Source organism: Scyliorhinus canicula, chromosome 12 (assembly GCF_902713615.1).
Source record: "Scyliorhinus canicula chromosome 12, sScyCan1.1, whole genome shotgun sequence".
NCBI classification, from domain to species: domain Eukaryota; kingdom Metazoa; phylum Chordata; class Chondrichthyes; order Carcharhiniformes; family Scyliorhinidae; genus Scyliorhinus; species Scyliorhinus canicula.
Genome location: NC_052157.1, coordinates 96,374,220 through 96,394,306, shown reverse-complemented (window position 1 = coordinate 96,394,306; position 20,087 = coordinate 96,374,220). Strand labels below are relative to the sequence as shown.

The window sequence follows — 20,087 nt, the reverse complement described above, 5'->3', positions numbered from 1 at the left end:
GAGTCTGAAGAGATAGGAGAGGTCTTGAACAAGTATTTTTCTTCAGTATTTACAAATGAGAGGGGCCATATTGTTGGAGAGGACAGCGTGAAGCAGACTGATAAGCTTGAGGAGATACTTGTCAGGAAGGAAGATGTGTTGCGCGTTTTGAAAAACTTGAGGATAGACAAGTCCCCCGGGCCTGACGGGATATATCCAAGGATTCTATGGGAAGCAAGAAATGAAATTGCAGAGCCGTTGGCAATGATCTTTTCGTCCTCGCTGTCAACAGGGGTGGTACCAGAGGATTGGAGAGTGGCGAATGTCGTGCCCCTGTTCAAAAAAGGGAATAGGGATAACCCTGGGAATTACAGGCCAGTTAGTCTTACTTCGGTGGTAGGCAAAGTAATGGAAAGGGTACTGAGGGATAGGATTTCTGAGCATCTGGAAAGGCATTGCTTGATTAGGGATAGTCAGCACGGATTTGTGAGGGGTAGGTCTTGCCTTACAAGTCTTATTGAATTCTTTGAGGAGGTGACCAAGCATGTGGATGAAGGTAAAGCAGTGGATGTAGTGTACATGGATTTTAGTAAGGCATTTGATAAGGTTCCCCATGGTAGGCTTATGCAGAAAGTAAGGAGGCATGGGATAGTGGGAAATTTGGCCAGTTGGATAACAAACTGGCTAACCGATAGAAGACAGAGAGTTGTGGTGGATGGCAAATATTCAGCCTGGAGCCCAGTTATCAGTGGCGTACCGCAGGGATCAGTTCTGGGTCCTCTGCTGTTTGTGATTTTCATTAACGACTTGGATGAGGGAGTTGAAGGGTGGGTCAGTAAATTTGCAGATGATACGAAGATTGGTGGAGTTGTGGATAGTGAGGAGGGCTGTTGTCGGCTTCAAAGAGACATAGATAGAATGCAGAGCTGGGCTGAGAAGTGGCAGATGGAGTTTAACCCTGACAAGTGTGAGGTTGTCCATTTTGGAAGGACAAATCTGAATGCGGAATACAGGGTTAATGGTAGGGTTCTTGGCAATGTGGAGGAGCAGAGAGATCTTGGGGTCTATGTTCATTGTTCTTTGAAAGTTGCCACTCAAGTGGATAGAGCTGTGAAGAAGGCCTATGGTGTGCTAGCGTTCATTAGCAGAGGGATTGAATTTAAGAGCCGTGAGGTGATGATGCAGCTGTACAAAACCTTGGTCAGGCCACATTTGGAGTACTGTGTGCAGTTCTGGTCACCTCATTTTAGGAAGGATGTGGAAGCTTTGGAAAAGGTGCAGAGGAGATTTACCAGGATGTTGCCTGGAATGGAGAGTAGGTCATACGAGGAAAGATTGAGGGTGCTGGGCCTTTTCTCATTGGAACGGAGAAGGATGAGGGGCGACTTGATAGAGGTTTATAAGATGATCAGGGGAATAGATAGAGTAGATAGTCAGAGACTTTTTCCCCGGGTGGAACACACCATTACAAGGGGACATAAATTTAAGATAAATGGTGGAAGATATAGAGGGGATGTCAGAGGTAGGTTCTTTACCCAGAGAGTAGTGGGGGCATGGAATGCACTGCCTGTGGTAGTAGTTGAGTCGGAAAATTTATGGACCTTCAAACGGCTATTGGATAGGTACTTGGATTAGGGTAGAATAAGGGAGTGTAGGTTAACTTCTTAAGGGCAGCACGGTAGCATTGTGGATAGCACAATTGCTTCACAGCTCCAGGGTCCCAAGTTCGATTTCGACTTGGGTCACTGTCTGTGTGGAGTCTGCACATCCTCCCCGTGACTGCGTGGGTTTCCTCCGGGTACTCCGGTTTCCTCCCACAGTCCAAAGATGTGCAGGTTGGGTGGATTGGCCATGACAAATTGTCCAAAATTCTATGATTAACCTAGGACAAAAGTTCGGCGCAACATCGTGGGCCGAAGGGCCTGTTCTGTGCTGTATTTCTCTATTTCCTTTTTTTTTATATAAGGAATTTGCGACGCACCTGACGCCACATCTGTTGGGGGCGTTTAATGAAGCACTGGAGAAGGGGGAGTTGCCGTAAACAATGACACAGGCAGTAATCACACTACTCCCGAAAAAGGGGAAGGACCCGGTGGAATGTGGGTTGTATAGGCCCATACAACTATTGAACACGGATGTGAAAGTATTGGCTCAGTTGCTGGCGGGAGAATGGAGGATTGTGTCCCGGGGGTGGTTGGAGAAGATCAAACAGGCTCCGTGAAGGGCAGGCAGCTCGTGAGTAATAAAAGACAGCTGTTGAATGTGGTGATGAATCCGTCGGGGGCTCTGGTACCGCAGGTGGTGGTGTCCATGGACGGGGCGAAAGCATTTGATCGGGTGGAGTGGCGGTACTTGTTCGAAGTTTTGGGAAGGTTTGGGTTTGGACTGAGATTTGTGGCATGGGTGCGGCTGCTGTATGTGGCACCAAGGGAAAGGGTGAGGATGAATGATATGGGTTCACAAAGCTTTGACTGACACAGGGGTACGAGGCAGGGGTGCCCGCTGTCACTGCTGCTGTTTGCGCAGGCCATAGAGCCATTGGTGATGAGTCTCAGGGTGTCGGCGGGGGATAATGAGGGGACAGAGGGAGCATTGGGTGTCGCTTTATGCCGATGACGTGTTGCTGTATGTTTCAGATCCGATGGAGAGCATGGGAAGAATTTTGAGCCTGTTGGGGATGTTTGGAGGGTTCGCGGGGTACAAGCTGAATGTCGGGAAAAGCGAAGTATTCCCGGTGAATGAGGTGGGACAGTGGGCTAATTTGAGGGGGTGCCATTTATGGTAGCGAGGGATAGGTTTAGGTATTTGGGGATTCAGGTAGCGAGGGAATGACCGGGCTCCATAAGTGGAACTTAGCGAAGCTGGTGGAGGAGGCCAGGGAGGATCTTAAGAGGTGGGATACACTGCACTTAACGCTGGTGGGAAGGGTCTTAGACATAGACATACAGTGCAGAAGGCGGCCATTCGGCCCATTGAGTCTGCACCGACCCACTTAAGCCCTCACTTCCACCCTAACATGGATTGATGAAAGGGAAATCATGCTGGACAAATCTACTGCAATTCTTTGAGGCTGTAACCAGTAGAGTTGATGAGGGGGAGCCAGTGGATATGGTATATTTGGACTTTCAGAAGGCTTTTGACAAAGTCCTGCATTCGAGATCAGTGTGTAAAATTAACGTGCATGGGATAATGGGTCATGTATTGAGATGGATAGAAAACTGCTGGGCAGTTTTCCAAATTGGCAGGCAGTAACGACTGGGGTACCGCAGGTATCCGTGCTGGCAGCCCAGCTATTTACAATATATATTCATGATTTAGATGAGGGAACAAAATTTGCAGATGACAATAAGTTGGGTGGGAGGGTGAGCTGTGAGGAGGATGCAGAGATCCTTCAGTGTGATTTGGACAAGTTGAGTGAGTGGGCAAATGAATGGCAGATGCTGTATAATTTGGAGAAATGCGAGGTTATCCACTTAGTAGCAAAACTGAGAAGGCAGACTATTATCTGAATGGTCATAAATCAGGTGAGGACAATGTGCAATGAGACCGAGGTGTTCTTGCACACCAGTCACTGAAGGTAAACATGCAGGTACAGCAGGTAGTAAAGAAGGTATGTTGGCCTTCATTGGGAAGAGGATTCGAATACAGGAGCAGGGTGTCTTGCTGCAATTATACAGGGCCTAGGTGAGACCACGCCTGGAATGTTATGTGCAGCTTTAGTCTTATTTGAGGAAGGATGTTTTAGATATAGAGGGAGTGCAGGAAGGTTTACCAGACTGATTCAGTGGATGGTGGGATTGATGTATAAGAAGAGATTGAATTGGCTAGGATTGTATTCACTGGACTTCAGAAGAACGAGGGGGGGAATCTCACAGAAATATATACATTGTAACAGGAATAGACAGGGTAGATGGAGGAAGGATGTTCCCAATGGTGGATGAGTCCAGAGCCAGGAGTCACAGTCTGAGGATACAGGGTAAGACCATTTAGGACAGAGATAGGGAGAACTTTTTTCACCCAGAGAGTGGTGAGCCTGTGAAACTCATTACTATAGGAAGTAGTTGAGGCCAAAACATTACATGTTTTCAAGAAGCACTTGGGGCAATGGGGATCAAACGACATGGTGGAAAAGCGGGACTAGGCTATTGAGTTGATCAGCCACGATCATAAAGAATCGCGGAACAGGTTAGATAGGCTGAATGGCCTCCTGGTCCTATTTTCTATGTTTCTATGTACCATCCACAAGATACACAACAGGGCTCTCCCAATGTATTCACTCTCTCCCAATGTATTCACTCCCTCCCAGTGTATTCACTCTCTCCCAATGTATTCACTCCCTCCCAGTGTATTCACTCTCTCCCAGTGTATTCACTCTCTCCCAATGTATTCACTCCCTCCCAGTGTATTCACTCTCTCCCAGTGTATCACTCTCTCCCAGTGTATTCACTCCCTCCCAGTGTATTCACTCTCTCCCACTGTATCACTCTCTCCCAGTGTATTCACTCCCTCCCAGTGTATTCACTCTCTCCCAGTGTATTCACTCCCTCCCAGTGTATTCACTCTCTCCCAGTGTATTCACTCCCTCCCAGTGTATTCACTCTCTCCCAGTGTATTCACTCTCTCCCAGTGTATTCACTCCCTCCCAGTGTATTCACTCCCTCCCAGTGTATTCACTCCCTCCCAGTGTATTCACTCTCTCCCAGTGTATTCACTCCCTCCCAGTGTATTCACTCTCTCCCAGTGTATTCACTCCCTCCCAGTGTATTCACTCCCTCCCAGTGTATTCACTCCCTCCCAGTGTATTCACTCCCTCCCAGTGTATTCACTCTCTCCCAGTGTATTCACTCTCTCCCAGTCTCTTCACTCCCTCCCAGTGTATTCACTCCCTCCCAGTGTATTCACTCTCTCCCAATGTATTCACTCCCTCCCAGTGTATTCACTCCCTCCCAGTGTATTCACTCCCTCCCAGTGTATTCACTCCCTCCCAGTGTATTCACTCTCTCCCAATGTATTCACTCCCTCCCAGTGTATTCACTCCCTCCCAGTGTATTCACTCCCTCCCAGTGTATTCACTCCCTCCCAGTGTATTCACTCTCTCCCAATGTATTCACTCCCTCCCAGTGTATTCACTCCCTCCCAGTGTATTCACTCCCTCCCAGTGTATTCACTCCCTCCCAGTGTATTCACTCCCTCCCAGTGTATTCACTCCCTCCCAGTGTATTCACTCTCTCCCAGTGTATTCACTCTCTCCCAGTCTCTTCACTCCCTCCCAGTGTATTCACTCCCTCCCAGTGTATTCACTCTCTCCCAATGTATTCACTCCCTCCCAGTGTATTCACTCTCTCCCAATGTATTCACTCCCTCCCAGTGTATTCACTCCCTCCCAGTGTATTCACTCCCTCCCAGTGTATTCACTCTCTCCCAGTGTATTCACTCCCTCCCAGTGTATTCACTCTCTCCCAGTGTATTCACTCTCTCCCAGTGTATTCACTCCCTCCCAGTGTATTCACTCTCTCCCAGTGTATTCACTCCCTCCCAATGTATTCACTCCCTCCCAGTGTATTCACTCCCTCCCAGTGTATTCACTCTCTCCCAGTGTATTCACTCTCTCCCAGTGTATTCACTCCCTCCCAGTGTATTCACTCTCTCCCAGTGTATTCACTCTCTCCCAGTGTATTCACTCCCTCCCAGTGTATTCACTCCCTCCCAGTGTATTCACTCCCTCCCAGTGTATTCACTCCCTCCCAGTATATTCACTCTCTCCGAGTGTATCACTCCCTCCCAGTGTATTCACTCCCTCCCAGTGTATTCACTCCCTCCCAGTGTATTCACTCTCTCCGAGTGTATCACTCTCTCCCAGTGTATTCACTCTTTCCCAGTGTATTCACTCTCTCCCAGTGTATTCACTCTCTCCCAGCGTATTCACTATCTCCCAGTGTATTCACTCTCTCCCAGTGTATTCACTCTCTCCCAGTGTATTCACTTTCTCCCAGTGTATTCACTCTCTCCCCATGTATTCACTCCCTCCCAGTGTATTCACTCCCTCCCAGTGTATTCACTCCCTCCCAGTGTATTCACTCCCTCCCAGTGTATTCACTCCCTCCCAGTGTATTCCCTCTCTCCCAGTGTATTCACTCACTCCCAGTGTATTCACTCTCTCCCAGTGTATTCACTCTCTCCCAATGTATTCACTCCCTCCCAGTGTATTCACTCTCTCCCAGTGTATTCACTCCCTCCCAGTGTATTAACTCTCTCCCAGTGTATTCACTCTCTCCCAATGTATTCACTCCCTCCCAGTGTATTCACTCTCTCCCAGTGTATTCACTCTCTCCCAGTGTATTCACTCTCTCCCAATGTATTCACTCCCTCCCAGTGTATTCACTCCCTCCCAGTGTATTCACTCCCTCCCAGTGTATTCACTCCATCCCAGTGTATTCACTATCTCCCAGTGTATTCACTCTCTCCCAGTGTATTCACTCTCTCCCAATGTATTCACTCACTCCCAGTGTATTCACTCTCTCCCAGTGTATTCAGTATCTCCCAGTGTATTCACTCTCTCCCAGTGTATTCACTCCCTCCCAGTGTATTCAGTATCTCCCAGTGTATTCACTCCCTCCCAGTGTATTCACTCCCTCCCAGTGTATTCAGTATCTCCCAGTGTATTCACTCCCTCCCAGTGTATTCACTCCCTCCCAGTGTATTCACTCCCTCCCAGTGTATTCACTCCATCCCAGTGTATTCACTCCCTCCCAGTGTATTCACTCCCTCCCAGTGTATTCACTCTCCCAGTGTATTCACTCCCTCCCAGTGTATTCACTCTCTCCCAGTGTATTCACTCTCTCCCAGTGTATTCACTCTCTCCCAGTGTATTCACTCTCTCCCGGTGTATTCACTATCTCCCGGCGTATTCACTCTCTCCCAGTGTATTCACTCTCTCCCAGTGTATTCACTCCCTCCCAGTGTATTCACGCCCTCCCAGTGTATTCACTCCCTCCCAGTGTATTCACTCTCTCCCAGTGTATTCACTCTCTCCCAGTGTATTCACTCTCTCCCAGTGTATTCACTCTCTCCCAATGTATTCACTCCCTCCCAGTGTATTCACTCCCTCCCAGTGTATTCACTCCCTCCCAGTGTATTCACTCCCTCCCAGTATATTCACTCCATCCCAGTGTATTCACTCACTCCCAGTGTATTCACTCTCTCCCAGTGTATTCAGTATCTCCCAGTGTATTCACTCCCTCCCAGTGTATTCACTCCCTCCCAGTGTATTCACTCCCTCCCAGTGTATTCACTCCATCCCAGTGTATTCACTCCCTCCCAGTGTATTCACTCCCTCCCAGTGTATTCACTCCCTCCCAGTGTATTCACTCTCCCAGTGTATTCACTCCCTCCCAGTGGATTCACTCTCTCCCAGTGTATTCACTCTCTCCCAGTGTATTCACTCCCTCCCAGTGTATTCACTCTCTCCCAGTGTATTCACTCTCTCCCAGTGTATTCACTCTCTCCCAGTGTATTCACTCTCTCCCAGTGTATTCACTCCCTCCCAGTGTATTCACTCCCTCCCAGTGTATTCACTCCCTCCCAGTGTATTCACTCCCTCCCAGTGTATTCACTCTCTCCCAGTGTATTCACTCTCTCCCAGTGTATTCACTCCCTCCCAGTGTATTCACTCCCTCCCAGTGCATTCACTCCCTCCCAGAGTATTCACTCCCTCCCAGTGTATTCACTGTCTCCCAGTGTATTCACTCTCTCCCAGTGTATTCACTCTCTCCCAGTGTATTCACTCTCTCCCAGTGTATCATTCTCTCCCAGTGTATTCACTCTCTCCCAGAGTATTCACTCCCTCCCAGTGTATTCACTCCCTCCCAGTGTATTCACTCCCTCCCAGTGTATTCACTCCCTCCCAGTGTAATCACTCTCTCCCAGTGTAATCACTCTCTCCCAGTGTATTCACTCTCTCCCAGTGTATTCACTCTCTCCCAGTGTATTCACTCTCTCCCAGTGTATTCACTCCCTCCCAGTGTATTCACTCTCTCCCAGTGTATTCACTCCCTCCCAGTGTATTCACTCCCTCCCACTGTATTCATTCCCTCCCAGTGTATTCACTCCCTCCCAGTGCATTCACTCCCTCCCAGTGTATTCACTCCCTCCCAGTGTATTCACTCTCTCCCAGTGTATTCACTCCCTCCCAGTGTATTCACTGTCTCCCAGTGCATTCACTCCCTCCCAGTGTCTTCACTCTCTCCCAGTGTATTCACTCTCTCCCAGTGTATTCACTCCCTCCCAGTGCATTCACTCCCTCCCAGTGTATTCACTCCCTCCCAGTGTATTCACTCTCTCCCAGTGTATTCACTCCCTCCCAGTGTATTCACTCCCTCCCAGTGTATTCACTCCCTCCCAGTGTATTCACTCCCTCCCAGTGTATTCACTCCCTCCCAGTGTCTTCACTCCCTCCCAGTGTATTCACTCCCTCCCAGTGTATTCACTCCCTCCCAGTGTATTCACTCCCTCCCAGTGTATTCACTCCCTCTCAGTGTATTCACTCCCTCCCAGTGTATTCACTCTCTCCCAGTGTATTCACTCCCTCCCAGTGTATTCACTCCCTCTCAGTGTATTCACTCCCTCCCAGTGTATTCACTCCCTCCCAGTGTATTCACTCTCTCCCAGTGTATTCACTCTCTCCCAGTGTATTCACTCCCTCCCAGTGTATTCACTCCCTCTCAGTGTATTCACTCCCTCCCAGTGTATTCACTCTCTCCCAGTGTATTCACTCCCTCCCAGTGTATTCACTCCCTCCCAGTGTATTCACTCCCTCCCAGTGTATTCACTCTCTCCCAGTGTATTCACTCTCTCCCAGTGTATTCACTCCCTCCCAGTGTATTCACTCTCTCCCAGTGTATTCACTCCCTCCCAGTGTATTCACTCTCTCCCAGTGTATTCACTCTCTCCCAGTGTATTCACTCCCTCCCAGTGTATTCACTCTCTCCCAGTGTATTCACTCCCTCCCAGTGTATTCACTCCCTCCCAGTGTATTCACTCCCTCCCAGTGTATTCACTCCCTCCCAGTGTATTCACTCTCTCCCAGTGTATTCACTCCCTCCCAGTGTATTCACTCTCTCCCAGTGTATTCACTCCCTCCCAGTGTATTCACTCTCTCCCAGTGTATTCACTCCCTCCCAGTGTATTCACTCTCTCCCAGTGTATTCACTCTCTCCCTGCCTGAGGTGTGATGGATCGGGGGAGCTTTTCAATTCCATTCTGAGGCAGTTACACGACAAATCGCTTCAGAAGCAGTTTGGGGGAACTTTCCTCGGCCCGTTCCTGGTTTGAGGAAAGGTTGAGCAGGATTGGGTCTCTATCCATTGGAGTTCAGTGGAATGAGAGGGTGATCTTATTGTGAGGTTTAAAACCCTGACTGGGCCTGAGAGGGTAGATGCTGCAATGATGTTTCCTCTTGTGGGTGAGACCTGAATGAGGGGACATGGTTTATAAATATGAGGGTCTCTAATTTAAGACGGCAATGAGGTTAAATGTTTTCTCTCAGAGGGTCTTGGTCTACGTTGCTCTCTTCTGCAGAGAGCATGGTAGGTTTGTGGGGGTGGGGGGGGGGGGGGGTGTAAGAGGGGGTTACTGCCCTTGAATATATTCAAGGCTGAGTCAAACAGATCCTTGAGTGACATGAGAGTCAGAGCCCAACAGGAACATGGGGTTGAAGCCTCAACCTGATCAGCCAATGTGGAGGAGGCTCAAGGGGCTGAATGGCTTGTCCCTGCTCCTCATTTGTATTTTCACATGTCTGCATGCAGGCCAGGCTGGGTGTGGATGCATTTCCTCCCTCAAGGGAACTGGATACCTTTTTGCAACAGCAGGTGGTCATCACTGAGACTATCTTGTGACCCTCAAACTGGTGCAAACTGCTCTTTGCAAACTAACAGCAATGGCAAAAAGCATGATCGGCAACCCATCAGAATCCATGCCTGACTTTCCACCACCCCAACCCATCCCCGTTCCTTCCCCTTGCTTGTCTTGTTATTGTTCTGAATGTGTTCCATCCCCTCTGTAATAATGCATGGGGATCTGAAAGGGTTAACCCCTGCCCCTGCTCTAATGTTAATAGATGGTGTGGGGTGAGGGTGGAAAATGGGAACAGGGACTGTTGGAGTTGGTTACTCACAGGAAATTGTTCTTTTTGTGCGTTGCAGGTGGGTGTCGAGGGAGTGCAGACCGAACATTTCCCATGAGGAAGGGACAAACATGCAGCTTCTGCCAGCACTGCTGCTTCTGTTAGTGATGTCTACCAAACGAAGCCGTCAGCTCCTGTCAACATTGCGCATGGGTCTGTAAAATCAACCTCACTCTCCAAATACCTGTCTCCCGCTCGCGAATTACCCCCATATCTCATTGCTGGATAATTACCCCCATATCAAATTTCTGGATAATTGCCCACTTATTTCACCATTCGCTAATTACCTCCACGTATCATGACTGGATAATTACCCTCAAATATCACAGCTTTCTAATTACCCCCATTTCTCAATGCCGTGTAATTACCCCATTGCCATCACTGGATAATTACCCTAATATATCACAGCTTTCTAATTACCCCCATTTATCAATGCCGTGTAATTACCCCATTGCCATCACTGGATAATTACCCTAATATATCACAGCATTCTAATTACCCCCATTTATCAATGCCGTGTAATTACCCCATTGCCATCACTGGATAATTACCCTAATATATCACAGCTTTCTAATTACCCCCATTTCTCAATGCCGTGTAATTACCCCATTGCCATCACTGGATAATTAACCTCATATATCACAGCTCTCTGATTATCCCCATAAATCGTTCCTGTATAATTACACCATGTACCATCACTGATTAATTATCCCCATAGTCATTTGCTGGATAATTACCCCATAGCTTGCAGATTACCTCATATATCACAGCGCGCTAAATATTCCCATATATCCCCATATATCCCTCCTGCCTATCGCTGTATAATTACTCCCATATTCCATCGCTGTGTAATTACCACCATATTCCATCGCTGTATAATTACTCCCACGTTCCATCGCTGTATAATTACCCCCATATTCCATCGCTGTATAATTACCCCCATATTCCATCGCTGTGTAATTACCCCCATATTCCATCGCTGTATAATTACTCCCACGTTCCATCGCTGTATAATTACCCCCATATTCCATCACTGTATAATTACCTCCATATTCCATCACTGTATAATTACCCCCATATTCCATCACTGTATAATTACCCCCATATTCCATCGCTGTATAATTACCCCCATATTCCATCACTGTATAATTACACCCATATTCCATCACTGTATAATTACCCCCATATTCCATCACTGTATAATTACCCGCATATTCCATCACTGTATAATTACCCCCATATTCCATCGCTGTATAATTACCCCCATATTCTATCACTGTATAATTACCCCCATATTCCATCGCTGTATAATTACCCCCATATTCCATCGCTGTATAATTACCACCATATTCCATCACTGTATAATTACCCCCATATTCCATCACCGTATAATTACCCCCATATTCCATCACCGTATAATTACCCCCATATTCCATCGCTGTATAATTACCCCCATATTCCATCGCTGTATAATTACCCCCATATTCCATCACTGCATAACTACCCCATATTCCAGCACTGTATAATTACCCCCATATTCCATCACTGTATAATTACCCCCATATTCCATCGCTGTATAATCACCCCCATATTCCATCACTGTATAATTACCCCCATATTCCATCACTGTATAATTACCCCCATATTCCATCGCTGTATAATTACTCCCACGTTCCATCGCTGTATAATTACCCCCATATTCCATCGCTGTATAATTACCCCATATTCCATCGCTGTGTAATTACCCCCATATTCCATCGATGTATAATTACTCCCACGTTCCATCGCTGTATAATTACCCCCATATTCCATCACTGTATAATTACCTCCATATTCCATCACTGTATAATTACCCCCATATTCCATCACTGTATAATTACCCCCTTATTCCATCGCTGTATAATTACCCCCATATTCCATCACTGTATAATTACCCCCATATTCTATCACTGTATAATTACCCCCATATTCCATCACTGTATAATTACCCGCATATTCCATCACTGTATAATTACCCCCATATTCCATCGCTGTATAATTACCCCCATATTCCATCACTGTATAATTACCCCCATATTCCATCGCTGTATAATCACCCCCATATTCCATCACTGTATAATTACCCCCATATTCCATCACTGTATAATTACCCCCATATTCCATCACTGTATAATTACCCCCATATTCCATCGCTGTATAATTACCCCCATATTCCATCGCTGTATAATTACCCCCATATTCCATCACTGTATAATTACCCCCATATTCCATCACTGTATAATTACCCGCATATTCCATCACTGTATAATTTACCCATATTCCATCGCTGTATAATTACCCCCATATTCCATCACTGTATAATTACCCCCATATTCCATCGCTGTATAATCACCCCCATATTCCATCACTGTATAATTACCCCCATATTCCATCACTGTAAAATTACCCCCATATTCCATCACTGTATAATTACTCCCACGTTCCATCAATGTATAATTACCCCCATATTCCATCACTGTATAATTACCCCATATTCCATCACTGTGTAATTACCCCCATATTCCATCACTGTATAATTACCCCCATATTCCATTACTGTGTAATTACCCCCATATTCCATCACTGTATAATTACCCCCATATTCCATCGCTGTATAATTACCCCCATATTCCATCACTGTATAATTACCCCATATTCCATCACTGTATAATTACCCCCATATTCCATCGCTGTATAAATACCCCCATATTCCATCGCTGTATAATTACCCCCATATTCCATCGCTGTATAATTACCCCCATATTCCATCGCTGTATAATTACCCCCATATTCCATCACTGTATAATTACCCCATATTCCATCACTGTATAATTACCCCCATATTCCATCGCTGTATAATTACCCCATATTCCATCACTGTATAATTACCCCATATTCCATCACTGTATAATTACCCCCATATTCCATCACTGTATAATTACCCCCATATTCCATCGCTGTATAATTACCCCCGTATTCCAGCACTGTATAATTACCCCCATATTCCATCACTGTATAATTACCCCCATATTCCATCGCTGTGTAATTACCCCCATATTCCACCACTACCCCCAGATTCCATCACTGTATAATTACTCCCATATTCCATCGCTGTATAATTACCCCCATATTCCATCACTGTATAATTACCCCCATATTCCATCACTGTATAATTACTCCCATGTTCCATCGCTGTATAATTACCCCATATTCCATCACTGTATAATTACCCCCACGTTCCATCACTGTATAATTACCCCATATTCCATCACTGTATAATTACCCCCGTATTCCAGCACTGTATACTTACCCCATATTCCATCACTGTATAATTACCCCATATTCCATCGCTGTATAATTACCCCCATATTCCATCACTGTATAATTACCACCATATTCCATCGCTGTATAATTACCCCCATATTCCATCACTGTATAATTACCCCCATATTCCATCACTGTATAATTACCCCATATTCCATCGCTGTATAATTACCTCCATATTCCATCACTGTATAATTACCACCATATTCCATCGCTGTATAATTACCCCCATATTCCATCACTGTATAATTACCCCCATATTCCATCACTGTATAATTACCACCATATTCCATCACTGTATAATTACCACCATATTCCATCACTGTATAATTACCTCCATATTCCATCACTGTATAATTACCACCATATTCCATCGCTGTATAATTACCCCCATATTCCATCACTGTATAATTACCCCCATATTCCATCACTGTATAATTACCACCATATTCCATCACTGTATAATTACCCCATATTCCATCACTGTATAATTACCCCCATATTCCATCACCGTATAATTACCCCCATATTCCATCCCCGTATAATTACCCCCATATTCCATCACTGTATAATTACCGCCATATTCCATCGCTGTGTAATTACCCCCATATTCCATCACTGTATAATTACCCCCATATTCCATCGCTGTATAATTACCCCCATATTCCATCACTGTATAATTACCCGCATATTCCATCACTGTATAATTACACCCATATTCCATCGCTGTATAATTACTCCCACGTTCCATCACTGTATAATTACCCCCATATTCCATCACTGTATAATTACCCCCATATTCCATCGCTGTATAATTACCCCATATTCCATCACTGTATAATTACCCCCCATATTCCATCACTGTATAATTACTCCCACGTTCCATCACTGTATAATTACCCCCATATTCCATCACTGTATAATTACCCCATATTCTATCACTGTATAATTACCCCATATTCCATCGCTGTAGAATTACCCCCATATTCCATCACTGTGTAATTACCCCCACATTCCATCACTGTATAATTACCCCCATATTCCATCACTGTGTAATTACCCCCATATTCCATCACTGTATAATTACCCCCATATTCCATCACTGTATAATTACCCCATATTCCATCACTGTGTAATTACCCCCATATTCCATCACTGTATAATTACCCTCATATTCCATCACTGTGTAATTACCCCCATATTCAATCACTGTATAATTACCCCATATTCCATCACTGTATAATTACCCCCATATTCCATCACTGTGTAATTACCCCATATTCCATCACTGTATAATTACCCCCATATTCCATCACTGTATAATTACCCCCATATTCCATTACTACCCCCATACTCCATCACTGTATAATTACCCCCATATTCCATCACCGTATAATTACCCCCATATTCCATCACTGTCTAATTACCCACATATTCCATCACTGTATAATTACCCCCATATTCCATCACTGTGTAATTACCCCATATTCCATCACTGTATAATTACCCCATATTCCATCACTGTATCATTACCCCCATATTCCATCGCTGTATAATTACCCCCGTATTCCAGAACTGTATAATTACCCCCATATTCCATCACTGTATAATTACCCCCATATTCCATCACTGTATAATTACCCCATATTCCATCACTGTATAATTACCCCCATATTCCATCGCTGTATAATTACCCCCATATTCCATCGCTGTATAATTACCCCCATATTCCATCACTGTATAATTACCCCCATATTCCATCACTGTATAATTACCCCCATATTCCATCACTGTATAATTACCCCCATATTCCATCGCTGTATAATTACCCCCATATTCCATCGCTGTATAATTACTCCCATATTCCATCGCTGTATAATTACCCCATATTCCATCACTGTATAATTACCCCATATTCCATCACTGTATAATTACCCCCATATTCCATCGCTGTATAATTACCCCCGTATTCCAGCACTGTATAATTACCCCCATATTCCATCACTGTATAATTACCCCCATATTCCATCACTGTATAATTACCCCATATTCCATCACTGTATAATTACCCCCATATTCCATCGCTGTATAATTACCCCCATATTCCATCACTGTATAATTACCCCCATATTCCATCACTGTATAATTACTCCCATATTCCATCACTGTATAATTACCCCCATATTCCATCACTGTATAATTACTCCCATGTTCCATCGCTGTATAATTACCCCATATTCCATCACTGTATAATTACCCCCACGTTCCATCACTGTATAATTACCCCATATTCCATCACTGTATAATTACCCCCATATTCCATCACTGTATAATTACTCCCATATTCCATCACTGTATAATTACCCCCATATTCCATCACTGTGTAATTACCCACATATTCCATCACTGTATAATTACCCCCATATTCCATCACTGTATAATTACCCCCATATTCCATCACTGTATAATTACCCCCATATTCCATCGCTGTATAATTACCACCATATTCCATCACTGTATAATTACCCCCATATTCCATCACTGTATAATTACCCCATATTCCATCACTGTATAATTGCCCCATATTCCATCTCTGTATAATTACCCCCATATTCCATCACTGTATAATTACCCCATATTCCATCACTGTATAATTACCCCCATATTCCATCACTGTATAATTACCCCCATATTCCATCGCTGTATAATTACCCCCATATTCCATCACTGTATAATTACCCCCATATTCCATCACTGTATAATTACCCCCATATTCCATCACTGTATAATTACCCCATATTCCATCACTGTATAATTACCCCCATATTCCATCGCTGTATAATTACCCCCATATTCCATCACTGTATAATTACCCCCATATTCCATCGCTGTATAATTACCCCATATTCCATCACTGTATAATTACCCCCATATTCCATCGCTGTATAATTACCCCCATATACCATCACTGTATAATTATCCCCATATTCCATCGCTGTATAATTACCCCATATTCCATCACTGTATAATTACCCCATATTCCATCACTGTATAATTACCCCCATATTCCATCGCTGTATAATTACCGCCGTATTCCAGCACTGTATAATTACTCCCACGTTCCATCACTGTATAATTACCCCCATATTCCATCACTGTATAATTACCCCATATTCTATCACTGTATAATTACCCCATATTCCATCGCTGTAGAATTACCCCCATATTCCATCACTGTGTAATTACCCCCACATTCCATCACTGTATAATTACCCCCATATTCCATCACTGTGTAATTACCCCCATATTCCATCACTGTATAATTACCCCCATATTCCATCACTGTATAATTACCCCATATTCCATCACTGTGTAATTACCCCCATATTCCATCACTGTATAATTACCCTCATATTCCATCACTGTGTAATTACCCCCATATTCAATCACTGTATAATTACCCCATATTCCATCACTGTATAATTACCCCCATATTCCATCACTGTGTAATTACCCCATATTCCATCACTGTATAATTACCCCCATATTCCATCACTGTATAATTACCCCCATATTCCATTACTACCCCCATACTCCATCACTGTATAATTACCCCCATATTCCATCACCGTATAATTACCCCCATATTCCATCACTGTCTAATTACCCACATATTCCATCACTGTATAATTACCCCCATATTCCATCACTGTGTAATTACCCCATATTCCATCACTGTATAATTACCCCATATTCCATCACTGTATCATTACCCCCATATTCCATCGCTGTATAATTACCCCCGTATTCCAGAACTGTATAATTACCCCCATATTCCATCACTGTATAATTACCCCCATATTCCATCACTGTATAATTACCCCATATTCCATCACTGTATAATTACCCCCATATTCCATCGCTGTATAATTACCCCCATATTCCATCGCTGTATAATTACCCCCATATTCCATCACTGTATAATTACCCCCATATTCCATCACTGTATAATTACCCCCATATTCCATCACTGTATAATTACCCCCATATTCCATCGCTGTATAATTACCCCCATATTCCATCGCTGTATAATTACTCCCATATTCCATCGCTGTATAATTACCCCATATTCCATCACTGTATAATTACCCCATATTCCATCACTGTATAATTACCCCCATATTCCATCGCTGTATAATTACCCCCGTATTCCAGCACTGTATAATTACCCCCATATTCCATCACTGTATAATTACCCCCATATTCCATCACTGTATAATTACCCCATATTCCATCACTGTATAATTACCCCCATATTCCATCGCTGTATAATTACCCCCATATTCCATCACTGTATAATTACCCCCATATTCCATCACTGTATAATTACCCCCATATTCCATCACTGTATAATTACCCCCATATTCCATCACTGTATAATTACTCCCATGTTCCATCGCTGTATAATTACCCCATATTCCATCACTGTATAATTACCCCCACGTTCCATCACTGTATAATTACCCCATATTCCATCACTGTATAATTACCCCCATATTCCATCACTGTATAATTACTCCCATATTCCATCACTGTATAATTACCCCCATATTCCATCACTGTGTAATTACCCACATATTCCATCACTGTATAATTACCCCCATATTCCATCACTGTATAATTACCCCCATATTCCATCACTGTATAATTACCCCCATATTCCATCGCTGTATAATTACCACCATATTCCATCACTGTATAATTACCCCCATATTCCATCACTGTATAATTACCCCATATTCCATCACTGTATAATTGCCCCATATTCCATCTCTGTATAATTACCCCCATATTCCATCACTGTATAATTACCCCATATTCCATCACTGTATAATTACCCCCATATTCCATCACTGTATAATTACCCCCATATTCCATCGCTGTATAATTACCCCCATATTCCATCACTGTATAATTACCCCCATATTCCATCACTGTATAATTACCCCCATATTCCATCACTGTATAATTACCCCATATTCCATCACTGTATAATTACCCCCATATTCCATCGCTGTATAATTACCCCCATATTCCATCACTGTATAATTACCCCCATATTCCATCGCTGTATAATTACCCCATATTCCATCACTGTATAATTACCCCCATATTCCATCGCTGTATAATTACCCCCATATACCATCACTGTATAATTATCCCCATATTCCATCGCTGTATAATTACCCCATATTCCATCACTGTATAATTACCCCATATTCCATCACTGTATAATTACCCCCATATTCCATCGCTGTATAATTACCGCCGTATTCCAGCACTGTATAATTACCCCCATATTCCATCACTGTATAATTACCCCCATATTCCATCACTGTATAATTACCCCATATTCCATCACTGTATAATTACCCCATATTCCATCACTGTATAATTACCCCCATATTCCATCGCTGTATAATTACCCCCATATTCCATCGCTGTATAATTACCCCCATATTCCATCACTGTATAATTACTCCCATGTTCCATCGCTGTATAATTACCCCATATTCCATCGCTGTATAATTACCCCATATTCCATCACTGTATAATTACCCCCACGTTCCATCACTGTATAATTACCCCATATTCCATCACTGTATAATTACCCCTATATTCCATCGCTGTATAATTACTCCCATATTCCATCACTGTATAATTACCCCCATATTCCATCACTGTGTAATTACCCCCATATTCCATCACTGTATAATTACCCCCATATTCCATCACTGTATAATTACCCCCATATTCCATCACTGTATAATTACCACCATATTCCATCACTGTATAATTACCACCATATTCCATCACTGTATAATTACCCCCATATTCCATCACCGTATAATTAGCCCCATATTCCATCACTGTATAATTACCCCCATATTCCATCACTGTATAATTACCGCCATATTCCATCGCTGTGTAATTACCCCCATATTCCATCGCTGTATAATTACCCCCATATGCCATCACTGTATAATTACCGCCATATTCCATCACTGTATAATTACCCCCATATTCCATCGCTGTGTAATTACCCCCATATTCCACCACTACTCCCAGATTCCATCACTGTATAATTACCGCCATATTCCATCACTGTATAATTACCCCCATATTCCATCACTGTATAATTACTCCCATATTCCGTCGCTGTATAATTACCCCCATATTCCATCACTGTATAATTACACCATATTCCATCACTATATAATTACCCCCATATTCCATCACTGTATAATTACCCCATATTCCATCACTGTATAATTACCCCATATTCCATCACTGTATAATTACCCCCATATTCCATCACTGTATAATTACCCCCATATTCCATCGCTGTATAATTACCCCCATATTCCATCACTGTATAATTACCCACATATTCCATCGCTGTATAATTACCCCCATATTCCATCACTGTATAATTACCCCCATATTCCATCACTGTATAATTACCACCATATTCCATCACTGTATAATTGCCCCATATTCC

The 20,087-nt window shown here is 43.7% G+C and overlaps 1 protein-coding gene across 1 annotated transcript in view; it reads left to right on the top strand.

Moving 5' to 3' along the window:
- Positions 1-10,187: 10,187 nt before the first annotated feature.
- LOC119974300 (glutamate receptor ionotropic, kainate 5-like) overlaps positions 10,188-20,087 on the top strand; it is a 268,585-nt gene continuing 258,685 nt past the window's right edge. The window contains exon 1 of the mRNA XM_038813072.1: positions 10,188-10,315. Within this exon, the coding sequence (XP_038669000.1) occupies positions 10,234-10,315 (82 nt within the window). The 5' untranslated portion in view covers positions 10,188-10,233. The remainder of the gene's footprint in view (positions 10,316-20,087) is intronic.